General features: G+C 42.8%; 1 protein-coding gene across 1 annotated transcript; it reads right to left on the bottom strand.

Moving 5' to 3' along the window:
- Positions 1-7,542: 7,542 nt before the first annotated feature.
- Positions 7,543-21,036, bottom strand: nampt2 (nicotinamide phosphoribosyltransferase 2). The gene is made up of 11 exons (XM_083668285.1): positions 20,855-21,036; positions 17,193-17,331; positions 16,135-16,238; positions 15,735-15,863; positions 15,046-15,204; positions 11,447-11,577; positions 11,038-11,263; positions 10,592-10,711; positions 10,351-10,491; positions 9,836-9,961; positions 7,543-9,679 (listed from the first exon to the last, which is right to left on the bottom strand). Exons 1-11 carry the CDS (start codon positions 20,900-20,902, stop codon positions 9,506-9,508), a joined length of 1,497 nt encoding a protein of 498 aa, XP_083524411.1. The 5' UTR covers positions 20,903-21,036; the 3' UTR covers positions 7,543-9,505.
- Positions 21,037-21,199: the final 163 nt, after the last annotated feature.

A 21,199-nucleotide genomic window follows, 5' to 3' on the forward strand; every position in this document is an offset into this window, starting at 1 on the left:
GTGCAGTGTGTTATGGTTGCACTCCGTACAGCAGTTATATGCGGGGGTCAAATTGGGATTTAGAAGACGGGGAGTCCCTTTTTTTAGGGTGGGGAGATTGAAGATCCCTGTTAAATTAAAGCTGTTCACAGCTTTTTTACATACTTCAACTGGAAAAGCATGACCTTGGGCTTTCATTTGATGTACAAACAATTCCTGGGTGCTTGATGAATATGGTGTCAATATCCTCTCCAACATTTCTATTCAAGTGTTATTTATTCTCTTTTAGGTGAGTCATCAAGGATAAAATAATTATTGGCATCTAAATATGACCTAGCGGATGATCACAACCTGAAAGTAGGGAAGATCCTACTTTGACTGTAATCTCTCCTGTGCTCAGTAAGAGCCAAAACTGAGATATGTAATCTCAGCTGGACTTGGAGCCCTCCACAGATATGAGTGTGAGTTGAGCCAACCTCAACTGGCTCTCTGCACTAAAGAGGTACAAATCAACAGTGGCAGATTTGGAGGGCATGTCACCTCTATCACACTTCATTTTCAGAGTCCTGTGAAATCTGTGAGTTTGTGGACCATATCACAGACCATACAATATCTGTCTAGTTCTTCTTCTTATGAGAGATTGTGTATTTCTGAGAATTCAATAATCCTGAAGCTGTCAAGTGAGGAATTCCATACTAAGGCAACGTAAAAAGTAAAGGGGATCCTTCCCCAGCCAAGTGAGTTCAGACTCACATAGTAACCCAACAGATTCTAGGATGTCATCTGTTACATTAATAGTGTCCAGTGAAAACGCTAATTCAGCTGCTTTGGAAATGGTTGGCTCCATAGCAAATGGGGTGAAGAGTCTTTTCAGGGCCACTGAGCCTTCTGTTAATCTATGGCTTCAAGAGAGCAGTGAGCAAGCCTCAAAAACCTCTAAGGCCTCCTCCATTGGCTCCCTGTGGTATTGAAATACAGGAGAGAAATGTCTAGACAACTAAGGCTATTTACACACATTTAAAAAACAAAGCTGAAGAATTACTTCATTTTGCATAATATCTGATCCATTCAGAGAGAGCTGTCAAAATCACAGCAAAATATGACTACAGGGGAGCTTTTAGAAATCCAGAGCATTGTTACAGGTATGCTGGATGAAGTTGAGAGGATGCAGGTAAGTAGTGAATGTGGTGAGGAACTGGTTTTCAAGGATCGCCGGTCAACTCTTCCTCTTCGTCATCATCATCCTCATCATCAAAAGCAAAGAGGTGGGAATTAGAGTATGTATCTGGTGCCCTTCCTGGCACGCCCATCCCATCAGAGTTACCGGACAGTACTCAACCTATCGTAAGATGTTCAGTCATCGACATGAGAGACTCCATTATGGAAGAGTCCATGTGGGATACCAGGCAAACCATGTCTGCCATATTGGGAACCATCATGAAGGAGGTGTATCCAGAGGATGTAGGACAGGTTATACCTCACCGTGAACTAACAGTCTAAATATCAAGACTGGAGGAGCTCATGTCCCAGGGGAGGATTTGCACTCTCTCCCATTAACTCTCTAACAGAGTCCACAACATCATATCATAGCAACTGTGCCCCTCTGGTCATGACAGTTGCAGCTGGCAAGAGTGCGTCTGACACCATCCTCTCTAAGATGAAGAGGACTGAGAGACAAGTGGGGAAGCCCTTAGCACATGAGCTGGTGCAGCTCTTTGCTGAAGAGTCTGTGGAGCACTTACTGCTTCCATGTCTGTTTCCTTTCTCCTCTTCATTGAGGTTGGCCCAGGAAGGCTCTCCTCTGAGCCTATCAGCCTCTGTATCTGAGGATAATGTCCAGAGTGCTTCCTCTAGTCTGGTCACTGTCAGTGACTTATATATGAGCAGCTCTGTTAAGTCCTCCTCCATACTCAGTGACACAGTGAGTCTCTTACAGTAGGTAGGGGTTTTATAGGTACATCTAAATCCCGTCACTGCAGAAATGTAACAGTGTGAAGTGCTGCCGAAAGCCACCACAAGGTGGTGGGTGACAAGAGCTGTGAAGGATGGGATATGCGTCTTGCACTTGCAAACATCCATGTTTGTTTACATTTGTCAGCACAGTAATAGTTTGGGTTTTTTGTAATATCGAGCCCTCTGATTGGTTGTAATATCGAGCCCTCTGATTGGCTCTAATATCCAGCCCTCTGATTGGCTGTAATATCCAGCCCTCTGATTGGGGGACATGAGGGACCTCAACCTCTCATGAGATAACAATATATATCAAGTTCAAAGACCTCACTTAGATTCTCTTTGTCTAGAGCCAGCGTGGTAACTAAAACCTCAAAATTAACTCAATGATTTGAGGCCATCATGACTAGGGAGGAGGACACTAGTTACTCTGATGTAGTTTGCCAATTGTCAGCCAGTCCACACATTGACAGTGATGACTTTATGAGCCTGATCACTATAATAGTAGTCAGACTTTTATCTAACATCCAATCACAGTGTTTACTCCTCTGACATTATTGTTGAGGCACAGGACCTGATCAGAAAGGTCCTGTCAGAGTTCTGTGCAGCTTCAGGCCTATCCTCTTAAACTGAGGATCCACAAGGTCTATAGGTCTGTCCATAAACATCTGATGGTGGTGTTTGTCTCTGAAAACCCAGGACACTGATTTAAACGAAATTCTGGTAAAGGTAGTGACAACAGTAGAAACCAAAAGAAGGATTCCAGTAGTTCAGAATCAGCGGAGGACCAGACAGCTGTTGAAGATAATGTTGGTAAGTACATATTGAAGATATGGTTAATTTAGTGACATTTGATGGACCAGTGTCTAAATAGCTAGATTGGGTCTTGGGTCTTGAGTGGACCCGCTCCTCCATTTTTTTTTCACAGGAGCAATGTGAAATATTTGGCCTCTGACAAGCTTGACACCATTCTGCTCATTTGCTGCAGTGAAATGTCACAGCTCAGTAGTTTTGGACACCATCACATATTTCACAGTCGGTTCTTAATTAAACATATCATCATGCGCCTGTGAAAACACAAAGAAATAAAACATGATTAGATTTTGAAACAAAGGGCAAGCTTTTGGAAATATGTCTGGTGAAATGGCATTAGCCCTGGTCTCATTCTGCACCAGTAAGACAGCGTAAATAATCAGGATTAACATTAGCATGATGAGAGAGAGAGAGAGAGACAGAGACAGAGACAGAGACAGAGAGATGAGGGAAGCAGCTCGGTCTGTGACAACTTCAAATTCAGCTTGGTGGTAGACAGGGACACATGCATAACACATCATAAACACACATGTGCATTCAAGCACATACACACACATCTCTCTCTCTCTCTCTCTCTCTCTCTCTCTCTCTCTTTTACACATATCCACCCACCGACCCGCACCCACACACATCCACCCACCGACCCACACACGCCGACCCACACACACACGCACCCACGCACACGCACACGCACACACACACACACACACACACACACACACACACACACACACACACACACACACACACACACAGGTGTTGTATATTTACGGATCACCATCAGCTGAGGTTGAGCCACAGAAGCCAATGCTGGGAAAACAACCAGGATCAAACATCTGAGTCACTCACTCGGGTGTCTCTCTTCTTCCATGAGCTTCTCTCATGTCAGCCATTGGTCAGTGGCCGCTTCAGAGGGCACCAAGGAATGTAATAAGAGGGCACCAGGAAAAGTCGACTCCATGACAACAGGCTTAGCCCATGAGTTGCTAGGCAACTAATCTGCTGGGCACGGAGTAGGTCTATGTGTTGTGACAATGATGGCCAATTATCTGCTGCTTATCTCTTCGCAGATGGGGTTTCCAGCACACTGTTTGCTATAAGTGCATTAGTTGCTAACCTAACAATGTGCTTTTTTTCAGAAACAGAATTTTGTTTAGTTATATACTTATAGATTATTTATAGAGAGAGAGCCTTGGAAATGAACAGTGAACGTTCAGTAGAAGGTGGGAACGTTTGTGCACTGTGCAGTGATGGCAATCAATTTACTAGTATTTTACTGCAATAAAATTACTACTGTAAATGGCAAACTTCAGCATACTTAATTCCTCATTTACACAATTACAAATGGAACCCTTGTCTATACTCTATACTCACAGGCATTTATTCTAGGTAGGAGATAGGCAGGGATAGTAGGTCATGTCTTCCTTTCAGTGGGTGTTTGCACTGATACAGGGGCACCACTGGTTGTCAAATGGAAGACAGGAGTCTTTTGAATCTCCATTGTATGTACTATACTGTATCTATGGCCAATGGTAATAGTATATTGTCATGATACCTCTCTAGTGCCCTCTGCAGTTGAACTGGTATGATGCACTGTGAAATGCACTGTATGCTAATAGGCAACTGATGTCTGTGATGTGATGCAGGAGGTTGGAGCGTCATACAGCCATTGCGCTGCACAGAATGACCCATGATGTGGAAATTGATTTGCACATGCATTTGCAAGCTCCAATGCCAAACTCGCTATAGGACACCTGGGTGAACTACAGTACGTGTCTCACTGCTGTCTCATGGTTCATGAACATTTACTGTCAGTGTATAACTGAATATGAACTTTATGTCAGATAACTCAATACATCCTTTACGTATGGTAAAACAATATTATGAGGTTAAAAAAAAAGAGTAAAACATCCCTACACCTGAAAATAAATCAATTGAGTATTTTCTCTGTGATAAAACTACAAATGTCTCTTATCTGTTTTCTCGACGAGATTATCTGATGCTGCCAATCTCCTTCGGAAATGGCCAATAGGAACATGCGCTGTAGCGACTGCAGTCTCCAGCAGTCATCAGGAGGAGGAGATGAAGGCAGCAGATAGTAGCTTCTATGTGAAGCCAGCGCAGAGATAACCTGGGAGCAGCCAGCCAAACACATCCAGTCTCAAATTAGCAGGAGATATGTCTCATCAGTGCTGCTCCCCTATCTCTTCACGCAGCCTGCTCACGGCTCATCTGCCAGCAATATGCCAGTATCACCACGCAGCTCATTCCATCTGGGGAAGAGAGAGACAGTTAATTAACTGACAACATCGAGTCAGAGGGACTCAGATTTGGGTTGTGTTGTTGCCACAGCATCAACTCGTCCCTCAAACACAAAGGCGGTAGTTAATATCTTCACTCATAAAAACAATTGGAATATGGTTTCAATCAAACAACATTTGATAATTGTGAAGAGGCCAACTGAAGTGAATTTAATTTTGAATATATGCATCAAATGTCCAATTGGACTTCCAATGTGGAGAATATAATGTCATTCAGTTTGGAAGTTATTCATTCGAGCAGAATGGGAGGATAAGGAACGAGGACAGCAATTTGAGTTGAAGAGAAAGACCAGTAGGGGGCTCCCTCTTATTACCTACCCAGCCTGTAAAGAGACACTGAATGATACAGAACACTGCAAAACGGCTTACAGTGAATAAACCATCATCATATCAAAGAACCTCTCTTCTCTAAATGGCCAGTCAGGTGACTCCTGTGGAGATAATCTGGCCATTATCCTTAGGCATTTATGGCATGAATAATATGAGAATGACTCTCTATCTGACTGGTGGTGCTGGAAGATGTGATAAAGATGTGACAATTGTGTGTCAAAATGAGGCATCCTGGATCCTGCGATGTACTCCTTGAAGCTAAATCTGAGATAAACATATTGAAACATAGGAATGAATAGTTTTACAGAATTTACTGTAGTTTGATATCATGTCTTTCTTTCTTTGCACCTCTCTTGTCTCTTATTTAGGGGGAAAAGGGTGGGGAGGTGTCCTTGTTGATGCACATTACCCCTGCAGAGTTCACTGGACCAGTGCTGTGTGTCTGTGCGGGTATGATGTAATTTGTATCTGCAGTAATGGTGAGTGCTGGAAACAGGCTCCAGGGCTCTAGGCATCTCTCTGCAAGCTTCTGAGTCACTCTCATCCTTACAAAACCACTATTGGACCTCCCCCTGACCCGTTCTACTCCATTGAGCTCATTCACAAACACACAAACAAACTAACAAACAAACACACACACACACACACACACACACACACACACACACACACACACACACACACACACACACACACAAACACAGACAAAACCCATCATATACTGTACTGTATTTAACTTCAACCATTTCCTAGAAGATTAGATGTTATGCTGGAATTCCTAATCAAATGTCTATCATCTATCAATATTTTTGATACAAGTATTAGATGTAATGAGATACATGTTATAGGTCAAAGGATGACATTTAAATTACTATGGTTTGGTTTCCAGGACCTGGATTAAGTGTACTCCTAGACTAAAAATAATTTTAATGGAGATGACTTAATCTGCGTCTGGGAAACCATACCTGTATACTGGCAAACCAAGCATGGAAAATATACATGGCATTCAGGATTGAAAGCACCACAACCTGTATGTTTGTAGTCTCCAGGCAAATATCCAGACTCAGAGTTCCCTTCAGCACAACAACTCATGATTGAATTGAAAAGTATTTCACTTCACAGGCTGTACAGTTTGTTTTCCCCTTTAACTACCTATTGAAGTGCAGTTCTCATGGCGCGTTTGATTGAAATCCAAGTCTTTCCCAAAATATTCACAAAGATGCCTTTTTCCATGGCTCAAATAGGAAATGTATGACTGTTCTGGACTGCGAACAACTCCTGATTATAGAAGCAGGCTCTTCCACATTCAGTGTGTTTACTTTACTTTGCTTAGGCACTCTCTACGAAACAGTAAACACAGCTTGCAATCTGGCCTTGACAAATAACCAGCAAGGACATAAGGAAATTTGGCTTCAGTTGTCCTTCATAAAAGATTCAAGTCAAGTGCCTCTCTTTTGAGGACACAGTCATGTTCTATTTCAGTTCAACCTTCAGTAAGCTGGCATAGGCATGACAAACAGTCCTCCAGAGGCTGCAGTTAGAGGCATAGTAGTACTCAAAGAGCTACTATGCACTACTCTAAAGAAGTGGGGCTACCTGTTGTTCTCAAAATGTCAGGCTTTACAAAATGCTGAACCAGTTTATTTTGATATAACACAAATTTGTGTCAAGGGATCTTGATTAACTGTTGAGGTTAGTCCATTTGACAATGACATTCTACACGAAAGGATATACACTGCTACCTTTTTGGCTTAAAACACACAATTTCTGTCTTACAAGCTCCAACTATCCCTTCTTTATGGAGTTTCCACCAGGCCGCATTTGACATGACATTCTTTCTCAGTTATGAAGGGTCAACGGGTTAACCAAAAGAGCACTCCTCTATTTATATCCAATTAAGACCTGAGAGAAGTGGGAATTAGTCATGTTAAATAAGGACCACTCACCATCATCTAACTTCTGATATAATGTAAGGGTCACTTACGGGTTACTACAGCTTCGTTGACACCAAGATGATCACAGCTTTACAGGCATCATGACAGGTATAGGCCAGAAGATGGATAATTCCTAAACTCTATGATCTAGCATTCACCTTGAAACCCTTCAACACCAAAATACACAGTAAAACAATGTGACGGTAAAGACGAGCATTAGTCAAGAGCATATTTATTTTTTTGTCATACAAAATATCACTTTTGTAAAACTCAAAAATAACAAAAAGAAACATGTTCTGCCAAATTGGACATTCGCTAAAAGTAAACCACAATTTTCAAAAAGTATTTACATAATAGAATAATATACCATTGTTATCAATCTTATATTAATGTACAATATCATTTATATAGAAAAAAAGAGGTAGGGTCAACTTCTTCTTGTCCAATGTTCATAGCACACTAAAATTATTATCTGCATCAAATCATATGGGGTAAAAAGGTCAACATGGAGAGGAAAATCTAAATCACGGCAAGGTCTTAACCTGGGTCTAAACCAAACTAAATAACAGTTTGAAACAGCACCAGGGTCAAGCATAACAGCATTTAAATCACATACAATTAAAGGCAACAAAAGCAAATAAAAGATTTCATTTCATGCTGGAGTAGCACAGATAATTAGGATTAATATAGAAAACCAAACCCCTCAAATGACAGAAGATCCCATGGTTCCTAAGGCAGCAGCTATTGGATGGAGATGGAGACAAAGCTGTCTTCAGAACTCAAGAGTGTCATCCACTTAGATAGACTTTGATGTAGTCCCAGGAAGCTTACGTTCAACATAAGTTATTAGCACATTGTTATATTAGCCTGATCTACCCACACAACTTGACTTTTCACTGAAATCTCCCATTGCCATAAATGCATGATTTGTGTTTAAGTCTGAGTGAGGTGCAGATCACAAGTTAGGATTCTGCCCTTGGGGCAGTGCAGCTTTATCATGGCTAAAAACGACAAACCAAGTGTCAACCATTTTCAAGCTTAACATGGAGGTTAAAACAAGTAATCAGTCATTACTAAATCTACAGTCTTGTCTACCTCTACTTAAATCAACAGATTCTTACATAAATATCTAGAAATAACTAAATTCATTCTAAATAGTTTGGCAAACAGGTGAGAGCCAAGCAAAGAGGCTGAGATAATATTGTCTGAAGTTTAGACAATTCAATCAAGTCACAAAAATATTTTAGTAACGAAATGCCAAAAATCATTATCTTATTGAATAACGTTCTTAGACTTAATCTCCAGTCTACAAAGAGGACGGTCAGACACTTTGGCATCTTATTTTACATGTCGAAAGTAAACTGAACCAAATGCATTTAGACATTAATGAGGTGAATTAAAATGGAAGGAGGACAATCACTCAAACAGTGCAATTACGATAGATTAACTCCAGTAAATCTGACATATTGATTAATCTAAACATAAAGCAATATATGGGTGCAAAGGGGTCACAATTTCATGGAGTCCATAAAAGCCAAAGACAGGCAGAGAGAAAACAAGCAATACATCTTGCAGAGCTTTACAACAAAACCCCCTTGCGTTGTCAGGAACACAGAATACTGGACAAAGCAAAGCATAGTATCATTTAGTGCATTATCAAACAGCCTGCATCATCAGCATCTACTATAGCAATCAATTCTCTCTCCACTCTACAGCTCTCTCGATGTATGTAAAACCGGTTTAATGTCAGACATCATACGTCTGATACGACTGCTCACTTATACAAATGATGATGCATACAGTATATATATATGCTCTATAGCCAAACAACATGCAATATGACATCAGAAAACATGGTTTTAACCATGAGTGCAGCAAGTCAGTCATTGGTCCATTGGGCAGTGGTGAGTGTTGACAGGGAATAGCAAGCAGACTGATGAACAGAACACTTGTTTCATTTAGTGCCTCTGGTGTGCTGAGAATTACTACATCCCACAAGGTGTGCTTCCGCTGCAGTGCCAAAATATTGCACGCTATTCTTCCATGTGCCTCTAATACACTGATAATGAGTGAAGTCCTCTTGTGGTCTACTGACACCTGTTCAATATTATTATGTGCCTAGTCTCCAGTTCTCTGACAGAAAAGTGCATTCCTTTAAAGGTGGAGGTGTTCTGTTGGTTAGTGCACCCCGTTCATTATGTGTTTCTGGTGCAGCTCCAGACTCTTGGTCTCGTCCTGGTTGTGTTGGGCTGGGCTGACGTCCTCCTCCCAGAGCCGAGCGTTCTTACGGATCTCGTCCAGAGTGTACTCCTGCACAATGGACCCGTTCTCAAACACCGTCACCAGCATGTCCTGAGAGAGAGAGAGAGACACCAAGAGTCAATAACCAATGTTTTTTTAGAGAGAGTTACACAAGAGAACACCGAATTGTGCTTGCTAACATCGGTCTATACTATTCCATTCCAGAGCTTTAACCACCACGCAGGGTTAACACCTTTCCTGTCTCACCTCCTCTGGTTTGCCCACTCCTCTCTCCACTGTCTCGATGAGGCCGTCAGAATTTCTCCTCAGCGACAGACGACCCCTCTTTGACCCTTTGGAGGGGTCAGTCACTGGCTGCTTGTACACATCCATCTTGACATAACACCAGATGGAAACATGTTAAACAAGCTTCGGGTTTGTTTTTGATCATACTGAAAGCCGAGCCAAATATTGTTGTAAGCCAATTCCAAAATAAAGAGAGATTCCCATGAAAGGTTCCCTTTGTGTATGCCACAACTTTGAGAAAATTGCTGTAAATCATCATTATCGATATAATGGGAATACCAACAGGACTGAAATTAACTCCCTTTTTTTTTTTTTTTTTTTAAACAAAGAGTTTTCAAAGCTAAAGTAATGCAGGTCTGCTCAGAATGCCACATACATAGTTGAGAACAGAGGAGGTCTAACGTTTAAGTAGGCCTACAAAGACGGCTCTAACAGGCATTTTCCGACGAAATATTTCAGCAGCCACTGGTACGTACCCCCTTCCCATTGGTCTCCACGTAGCTGCACTTAAAGGCACAGTTGAGGGTGTCCCTGTTGAGCTTCTGGAGGAGGGCACTGCCGCAGCCGAAGTACACATTCTCAGCACTCCAGCCCTCATCACTGAGCTTCTCCAGGATCTACAGGGACAGCAACAGCGGTGAAGTGGAGAAAGAGTGTTGTGTATGTGTGTGTGTGTGTGTGTGTGTGTGTGTATGTGTGTGTGTGTGCTTCTCTTACCTCGTCCACTGAGTTCAGATCAATGCCATCGCCCTGGATGATGCGTAGGTAAGGTGGAAGCACCTTGAAGCCCACGGAGTTCAGAGAACAACCGAAGCACTCCTCCAAGATCTTTATCACCTGGGGGGGAAGGGGGGGGGCAGGGTAATCAGGAACTACATCCAAACTTTCATCTCCGACACATACAGAACCAGAACAGAAAAAAAATCCCTACACAGCAGCAGAGACATTTCAAAGGGAATCAATAACAGCTCGGAGTATAGAACACACCAATCCTGTAGGTTTTAGACTCTAGTAGCGGATGTTAGAGAAGCAGAAATCGGTCTGTCTAAAAATCGACAGAACATAAAGAAAAACTCACATTCCCTCCTGTACAATGCAGTAACTGACAGAACTTCAGAGTACTCAAAACAAGGGTGTGTTTTTGCGTGTGTGTGCTCCCCCACCTCGATAAGTGTCTCAGCAGGGTCTCCTGAATCAGGGCGGATGACCAGGTAGGAGTCCTCACTCCTCTCCATCACGCGTTCCTTCAGCTTGTCCCCCCAGATATTCTTACAGGCTTTGAAGATGTCATAGCTGTCGCTGACCACTGACACAGGCCCTGAGGGGAACTGGTCCAGCAGACTCTCAAAGGCCTCCTTCTCCCTGTTCCTCCCCCACGAGATGATCGTGCTAAAGGAGGGAAGGAAGGGAGGAGACCATTTGTGAGAGAGACAACAGCAATTAATTCCTTCGGCTTCAAGGAATTGATTTTGCTCAGGAATTTGCTGGGTCCGAAATGAACCCCTTACCCTTTGCGCGTGTGTGTGTGTGTGTGTGTGTGTGTGTGTGTGTGTGTGTGTGTGTGTGTATTACCTGTGCTCTGCTGCAGGTATAGAGAATCCAGCCATTGGGCAGCTGTAGTAGCGCTGGGCCATCAGTAGCCCAGCCACTGTGTCTGTGCTACAGAAATTCACCAGATGGGCTGCCCCTCCCAATGCTGCAGACTGGAAGAGAGAGGGAAACAAGAAACACCATCAATCTAAGCAACTGTATCTATACTAAATTGCTATTGATAGATCGTCAATGCCGCAAGCAAACGGTTGTCTCGTCTCAGGGTAATTACAGTGCAGTCATAGAAGAAGAAACATAGGCCTACACGCACACACACACACACACACACACACACACACACACACACACACACACACACACACACACACACACACACACACACACACACGTATCACCCCTGAGCACAGCTTGTTGTTCAGTCTAGTTGTTCTCACTGTGATGCTGGAGGACTGCCATTTGGGAGGCCTACAGGCTATCTGTGTGAATCCTCTGAACATTAATGATCTTTGTCACCAACAACCAAAACCTCACCGGGCCCTCTGCTCGAATCAATACCCTGCTCCGAGAGGGAGCATCTCACTGGAAATTACTCTTTTTTTTGCCTTGTTTGCTCTCTCTTATGAAACAGGGATGTTTCCAAACAGAAAACTATAGGTCTATAACCCAGAAACAATCAGATCATACACCAGATGTTGGTAGGATCATTTGACAGTTCTCACCTCACAATTAGGTGATAACAATAAGGCATACATAGGCTGTGATGTACTAGTGTACAGTAACTATGCACCGTGACAGACCTGTCAATCTGGTTTCCCTTGTATACTGTGACTGACACATTCAATCAGTTTCTCTTGCTGAGGCTAACATTTCATATCCGACACTAGAAAAGGATGGCGAAGGGCGATGATCTAGCTAGCTGTGTTGATCTCCTTAAGCCACTGACAAAATGGAGGATTAATACGATGGCCAAGTAAGAGCTTAACCTGAGTTCCCCCATCGCAGTGAGGGTCAGATGAAGCAACAGAGGGTCCATGGTATAGAGGGAGAGAAAGAGCGGGAAGGAAGGCCAATGGAGAGCAGCCCTAGGCATTACGCTCTCTCTCAGTAACACCTATCTGCCTGACGCAGAACATCTATAAACATCAACATCCTATCCCCAAGCAGCGCACGCACACACAGACATATGTTTCTTGTTATCATCAATAGCTCCAGACAACAGATGCCGTCCATTTAAATAAAATCCACTTTATTTTGCAGTTAACAGTGGGCACAACAGTATATTTTATTAGGCTAGGTCAGTGTCATGACTACTAAGCACTGATATAATGTCCTCCTGTCATGGAAACCAATAACAGAGGTGAAAGACACTCAATTAATAAAACAGAAGAAAGGAATAAAGAATGTTTGCTGTATTCCTTCCTTCTGTTTCATTAATTTAGCATTTCAAAAATAAAGCCATCCAAATATATTCCAAATATAAAATGCCAGTCATGTTTCTATCAACCTTCGACAGTATAGGGGAGAAAAACCTGGACAACACTAGACAAGCACTGACAATACACCTCACCTTTGAACACTTAAAGCCAACTGACATTTTAACCATGTACATCAGGCATCAGCAACCTTATCAGAATGGGACATGGCTCACAAAACGCTATGAAAGTCCATACATCATAAACTGCAGAATGTAAACATAACGGAGACGCTTGTAATTTTTTTGGTGGCAGTTATGTTCCGATTGCGAGCAGGTACTGATTAGCCTTATGGTAAATACAAGTCGATCATTCAACATATTTAGCTGGCCTAGTCAAGGCCTCCCTGGAGGCTGCCTGAGAGACAAGCGTGGTTTCGGGACAGACACCACAGAGGGATGGAAATTGGCACAGGGTAGCTATGTGTGACACAGATCAGAAGTGGCAGCGTCGACCTTTACGCAACACAGTCAAAACAGCCAACGGTCCACAACACCTCTGGAGTCTCCAGACACCTTGATCCTATACATCTTACTCTCAAGGAACAACCGCTTCTGAGTACTAGGCCACGTGGCAGACTTCTTCATTGAATACAAATATTGTACATCACCCTGGGCAAGAGCATTTACCTGATGACTAAAATGTATTAGTTAATAGAGTAGTATCCTGTTATTCAATGCAGCCCATACTCAATGTAGTCGACCACCCGGTAGGGATAGTCTCCAACAAGGCAAAGAAATGCAAAAATAACCAAATGTCTGACTGACGTAATACATGGGAATGCATTTGCAGCTGTCACAATGGAGAGAAGAGCTGCCTCCTCTTTTTTCACAACATTTGAAAGGCAGCAGTTTGATGTGCCCTCTTCAATACCGCGCATAGCAGAAGGTCACGGTTGATCTCCATTTGATTAAATGGATTTCCTGAGTGGCTGAAAAGGAATTGATTGTGCCTTTCACCAAATAAGGGCTTTCTAATTTGTAATCTCTTTCTTGCTGAAACGCACAATGAATGATTTTGACCGGCGACATTCATTGTAGTTATATCATCATCCATTTGCCATCCCTGAGCTAAGTAATAACACATCAGCTATAAAATTGTGACATGGACAATTCTCCGATGAACCTCGACATAACATGACAAAAATAAATCCATTTTCAAAATGTCAGGACAATTAATAGAAAATGACTATAAAAATAACTTTTTCACTATGACAAATGCATTGTCCTTGAGAGAACAGATGGCACAACAGATTTACAACAGAGTAAATAAAAGCAGTACTCTTAGTGGATTACTGGAAGTGAAACTAATGTTATTGGCAAAAGCAAAGTATCGGTACATATATATATATATATACAGTGCTGCTTGAAAGTTTGTGAACCTTACAGGGATGGTCATTATTTTTGTATAAAATATTCAAATGAACTTATAAAATCTTTAACTAAAGCCCAATTGTTAAATGCTCTCCATTTGTAAATTATTCGCCTCACAGTAGACTGATGGAGTTCAAATCTTGTTGAGATGATTGTATAGCCTTCCCCAGACTGAAGTGCTCTCACTACCCTCTTCCTGATGTCCTCTGAGATCTCCTTTCCTCTCGGCATGGTGTGTTTTGTATTCACCTGTATGGGTAACACAAAACTGACCAGGTTTCTTATCTCTATTTATCCTGCCCAAACTCTTTCCTGAAGATCTCTCCTTTGATTGGTTCATTTGGTACCCAATTATTTACCCACTTGACTCTACTTGCCTACTTGATTTATCCAATGCAACTTGGGGTTCACCTGCACTAATTTCTTTAGTTTTTCTACTACACACATGATTTCCTCTAAATCAACATGTGGAATAGGTAAATATAAACCTGTTATGTCAGATAAAAAAAGACTGGTTCTGATTAAATAAAGATTTCATGGTAAAAACTAAAAGAAATCTATAATTGGTCTTTAAAAAAGAGGTTCACATACTTTCAAGCAGCACTGTATATGGTAGTGAGTTTTTGACCTGACCATCTGGTCATCCTGACTTCAGCAGCAGATGTTCATCAGATGTTCAGCTAGAGCAAAAATATGGTCATGCACTCTCTTTTTCGGTTGTGTTTTAACACACACTCACTCTCACTCACTCCCTCATTCACTCACTCTGTCTCACCTCCTGTGAGGAGACCCCTCTGTAGCCAAAGTCGTGCAGTTTGAAGTCCAGCCCCTCCAGACTGCCTGACGTTGCCTTCAGATGCTTAGCCAGAATCCTCTTGAACTCCCGGGAGACTGTGGCCACAGTGATGGGATACCACATCTGGACCAGCATGGTCTGGAAAAGAATGAATGTCAAAACACCATTGGCTTTGAGGAGTCACCAAAAACCTCTACAATTGTATGTGTCGTTCATGGTGATATGGAGGGATAGACAGTAGTAGATGGAGGGTGGGGCTCAGTGCAGTAGCCTCCATGACTGTGTCAGACGTTCACATGACTGGGAGTAGGGACAACCTGGAGCACTGCTCTAATGCCTGGACCAGAGTGAAACTGTAACAGCTCTGCTATGTGTCACCAATGTCTGTTAGAGCCACAATGGTGACTCAAAAATATTCCTGTGTGCATGTACAGTGCGCTACATAAGCAATGGGACAGTGAAGCATTTTTTCTTCTTTTAGCTCTATATTTCACAAGTTCACAATTACTATGAGGTTAAAGTAGATTATCTGCATGTGTCAAAACACTTTTTATACATAGTCCCCCTATTTCAGGGCTCCAAAAGTAATTACAACTGCATCATACATGCTATAAAACAACTAAAGGGTTAAAGGGATGGTAAAGGTGCAAAATGGAGTGGATGACTACCTCGATGTAGTTGGTGAGCCAGAAGAAATCTGGGTCTGTGTTTTCCACTGTGAAGAGGACATTTCCTCTGGGAATGATCTTCCCCTCAGGAACCGCTTTGATCCGGATTGGGAGACGACCGTCGTACTTCTGATGGAACAGCATCACAAATACTCTTAGTTTATGAATAATGTTGACAATGAAATAACTTTTTCATTCTGTGTGTGTGCGTGTGTGTGTGTGTGTGTGTGTGTGTATATAAAATGTACAGCAGATACACACAGGGACATAGGGAGTAAATGTTTAGACAGAAGACAGTAACTAACCACAAAGGTAATTCTCCAATTCAAAAAGGTGTACTGGTACATTGCAAGCACACAAGAGTGTGCTTCTCTCAGACATACATGCACTCCTCACATACCTCAAGGATTTTCCTCCAGCCCTCCTCATCAAACACAGTCTGTCTGAAGTGCATCTGATAAAAGACTTTCGCCTCTTGAATCTTCTCCTCAGTGATAACCGGTCCTAAAGAAGACGGGGAGGATTATAAGGCAAAGTCATTGATGGAGCCAAACGCCTTGGGAAACAATGGCAACGAGCACACCACACCCACACCCACACCCACACCCACACCCACACCCACACCCACACCCACACCCACACCAGCTATCAGCACAGGTCATTATTTTAATTCCCCCCTCCAATGATGGACCCTCACTTGTCCCTCCTACAGAGACACCTGTATCTTGGCCTGTAAGTCAGCCATGCCACGCTGGTCACAGACCACAGCCAACCCTCTCAGGGGTGAGAGGAGGTCATTGTTCACATATTCCTCACATGACCACGGTTTGGATCACACACCCGCAACCTCCCAACCACCCCCACACACACACACACACACACAATGTTATGTCTCTTGCCAAAACAATCAGGGTCATAAGTCAAGAGCCAGATAAGCCAGTGGAAAATCACTTACATATTTTGGGGTAAATACCCCTCTAAATGTGCTGATTCTTACATAATATGAATAGCAAACCTCTCTTCAATGAGTAATATAGCCTAACATTAAGCTGAGTTGGCTTTACTGCCAATGTCACATTGTAAATGAGTGAGTGAAATCAAATCCTCTGTTAATTTTGGATCCTGCACCATGACGACCATGTTGACCATACACGCGAGTCAACGCTGCGGACACCATGACATAACAGTGTGAACTTCACATCTCATGCAATGGGCTGGGGTGACCCCTGAAGGCATAGCCAAATAGCCTACGATAGCACCAGCCTATAGCTACAGACTAGCTATCATGAGAGACCAAATAAATTGCGACAGCGAAGTCATCCCTCTCAACATGAAGGAGTAGGTACGAGGATCAATTGGCTCCTATACGGTATGTGTGCTCCTTTGTCTCTTTCATGACATGGTTTCTGTCTAATATTCCCTATTCACCTCATGCTAGACTTCATACAAAGCACACACCTGTGAGGTACTTCTTGAGGAGGTACTGGAGGCCAAAGAAGACGACCTCATTGAACTGGGCTCCTCCGTTCTTGCGGCGGCATTCGAAGTAGGAGTAGACCTTGCTGACATTGGGAGGGTACTGCTTGTAGTGGGTGATCTGGGGAAGAGAGGAATCATACAGGTTGAATACAGCTAAGTGAAAAATGAGGAGACAAGTCGGGAGACAAACTGAAATTCCAGAGGTCATGTTATCACAACTCATGATGCCGTTGGTGAGCATAGACACAATTGTATTACCAACCACTTAAGACACCATATAACCTAGCCTAGAGTTTTTCCAAGCTATGTGACCTGACCAGGGAAACCTCCAGGCACAAAAATATAACAAATGCGCCAAGTGCAATCTTTGCATGCATCATATTCCTTGCTACAGTGCTGCAATAGAACCTGACAGTGAGCAACAGAAGATTGCTGCATGTTGGAGCGGAGTTACGACAATAGGCTCTTGACAAGGATGAGCATCAACAAGAGCGCTGGAAGAGGCACGTGGTGTCTCAAAAGAAACTCTTCAGTCGGAAGACACTTTAACTCTCAGATGGCATTCATGAGCTAGCTGTTATAGCCTAGATCACAATGCAGTAAGTGTTCATCTGGGTTAAACAAATAAATAAATATGTAAAACTTAAAGAATGAATCCAGAATGAATTTCACTTTGCAGTGAAGTGAAACTAAGGAAATTATCAGTCTGCAAACTTTTTTTGCCCCATAATGTGCCATTCATATCACATTTACATCTAAGGGAGAGTGGATGCAATGTGAAACAAGTCAATGGGCTGATGTGAATGTGTAGCAACTGGTGCATTTCCTGCTAGCCAAACATGAGCTTTAGAGGGTGGGGGGTGACGGCCATACTGCACACACGTCAGTTCAAAACACAGGCCTCTCTGTGTGCTCCCAGGAAGACTAATTCAATAATTAAGAGCAACTACCCTTCACTTGGAAATGTACGATTGGCACAAACAGGCAGGCAGAAATATCAGAGCTAGGCTTCTCCTTCCAAGCTGTCCTTCCTCCTCTCTTTCCTACTCTCTGGCTGCCGTGCTCCACCCCACTCTCTCTCCGTCTTATCTCTCCCTAGATGCCAATCTTCAAGTCATAAGGCCCTGGCTCATGATCTTTGCAATAACAATTCTGATGTTTTGCAAACGTGTTGCGGTGAGGGGCAACACACACACACACACACGCGCACACGCGCACACGCGCACACACACGCGCACACACACGCGCACACGCGCACACACACACACACACACACACACACACACACACACACACACACACACACACACACACACACACACACACGCGTGTCACATAAAAGAAAGTCACTGAGTGACAGGGACATTGGGCTGTTTAATATTACCTCAATGTCTGAAGGACTGGGGAGTCATGGTAACCACAGGCAAATGGAGAGAAAAAGAAACGCATTAAGCGCCCAGCCGCCCACAGTTGAATCTAATATCCACAATGTCAGTGGGATATTTCCAAACAAGACTGGGCCACATATTGCACTCATAGGAAACTCCTATCACCCTGTCTAAGATAGCAAACTGTTCCATTTCCCTGACTTGGTCAATAACTTGAACGAACACCCCTATTGAGACTACTTCTGCTTCATTTCCATATGTGGGTTAGGGTGTTTTGGTAAACCTGTGCTGAAGCAGGTCAGTCAGTGTTAACTCTAGTACTCACAGCACTAACACAATGTGCTAGGAAGCTCTTGTAGCTTTACACAGGAGTTAGGGTTCAAAGTCAACCAAATGTGAATCACAAACACAATTACGCAACAACTAGGCCTATAATGACGGGAGAGGTAGAGATAAAGAAACCACGCCTTTATGACGTGTTGTGATGTAGGTTGACTATGTTGTTGAGTTACAGCTGTTGTATCCATAACCAATGGTTACTGATTAGGGTGAACAGACACAACCATCATTTAGCTAATCATATTAACCTGGGAAGACCCATGATGCAGGGAACATTATATCATATTTCTTGAGGATGGGCATATTGCCTCTTCAGCAATAGAGGGGCCTCTGTCCACGATTTTCCAAGAACTTCCTAGTTATTACTTAACTGAAACATCATTAATTTGTTTGTACACTGAAATGAGTAATATCCCATTCAAGAGGATGGTGTGGAGCTTGCAATGATGCCAGATAGCTACAGTTCCAACTAAGCAGGTCTGAATTTCAAAGGAAACAGAAACACAATCCATTGACAGTAGCCTAGGCTTTTCCTGTTTGACTGGCATCCCCCATCCACCCGACGTAATCATCAACTCACTGTGGAACTCCACTTATGCAGTGGGATAATGTCTAGGCTAATCCTGAGCCTATGAATTACATAACACACACCACATACACACACGTACACACACGCAGACGCAGCTAAAAAGGGACTGTTGACTGGCATTATTTGGCACTGCCTGCCTATGACATTTCTGTGACATTTTCTAACCCAATGACACTGACTACACTGCCAGCAATACAGCATGATAACATTTAACTAGTAGCATCCATACTGCTCAAATCCCAATAATTAAATTGGTCTGTGCTTGACATGTTATTGGTACTTTCTAGGCCAGAATTAGAATTAGAACAGTATACATTCTCTCCGAAATACCCCGATATACAGTAATACCTTTTAGCTGCATTTCAACATGATGAGAACTTGTAGCAAGTCAATGGAAAGTAGCTTCTCTCTTCCTGGCCATCTTTGGCTACCAGCCCAAAAGTCAGATTTATGACCTCCTCCAGTGTTCGTGGATAACCTGACCTGTCTTCCTAGATAGGACAAAACCCAGGTCTACTAAACAATCAGGGTAACACTTTCTGCTCAGATCTCAAATTAAAAAGTGGTGACACGTCTAATGAATAACCACATTTGGATTTTTAGATAGGCCTATTATGGCTGTGATTGTGATGACAGGCAGACACATTCGAGGAATTACTCGGTTTTCCAATGCAATGGGCCTAGGGGTCGCTGGAGCTGACAAACTCGCAGTCATCATCCGGACCTTTGCCATTTGGCTGTGATCTAAAACCTCGTGTGACATCTACCAAATGACATCTGACATTTAGGCCTACTTTACTGGCTTTACTGGGTTAGAGGCATGGTGCCCTTGCACAGATCTGTATGATGGTGACTTATCCAACCTACCATTTTCAAGCATTGAAATATTTGCTCGTGTAATCAACATATCACTTAGTTAGATATGATTGCATTAGCTAGTCTTATCTAAAACCCTACAAATAGGCTGCTCTGACGTCTTCCCTTTACCAGCCACTGATACATTATATTGTTTCATTTCGGTTTCGAATAGTAGGCTATCTTTTAGGCTAACTGCTGCCAGGAGATTCGTTAAATGTTAGAGAGGAGCCCCTCCTCCTTCAGTGAAACATTGTAGCACAATACATTGCACAATCAATTCACCGCCATCAATAAACATAGCCTAGTTATCCAAGAAAGTGGGTGTAAACTTAAATGGGTTAGAATAGAATAATCACAGGCTTCTAATGTGTATAGGTAGCTAGGTATTCATTTGAGAACGGTCACGTAACAACATTGCTGAAATTAGCTAGTTGGCTAGCTAGGGAGTGAAGATTCGTGCTACTCACCTTGTAAGAGTCTGTCGCCAGCAAAAAATTAAAATCCTGTGCTGCCATTGTTATGAATGAGTGATTTCAATGCGACTGTGTCCTGATCCGTCGCTATTTATAGCGAACGAAATCGAAAGCGTAACACTTAGGGCGGAGATAGAAACTGTAACCTTGCAATAACTCGGTATCACTGTGTTACGTCTTTCTCGTAGTGAAATAGAAGACCGCCGCTAAGCTACCGATCGCCCTGAGGGTGAACTGAGGGGAGGTAAAGGGGCGGGTTTGAAAAACGCACGTCAAAGAGCACGTTAGTGATGGCGCCGCAGCTGATACGCCCTGACGTAACCGAGAGGCGTGGCGTGC

This window comes from Argentina silus, assembly GCF_951799395.1.
Source record: "Argentina silus genome assembly, chromosome: 4".
NCBI classification, from domain to species: domain Eukaryota; kingdom Metazoa; phylum Chordata; class Actinopteri; order Argentiniformes; family Argentinidae; genus Argentina; species Argentina silus.

Bases quoted from the DNA above. Each gene is read 5' to 3' on its own strand.
- nampt2 (XM_083668285.1), bottom strand. From the start codon at position 20,902: ATGGCAGCACAGGATTTTAATTTTTTGCTGGCGACAGACTCTTACAAG. The intron at 16,239-17,192 runs GTGTGTGCTTTG...CGTCTTCTTTAG, and splicing joins CCTCAAGAAGTACCTCACAG to GACCGGTTATCACTGAGGAG. The intron at 11,264-11,446 runs GTAATACACACA...TCCCTCCTTTAG, and splicing joins ATACCTGCAGCAGAGCACAG to CACGATCATCTCGTGGGGGA.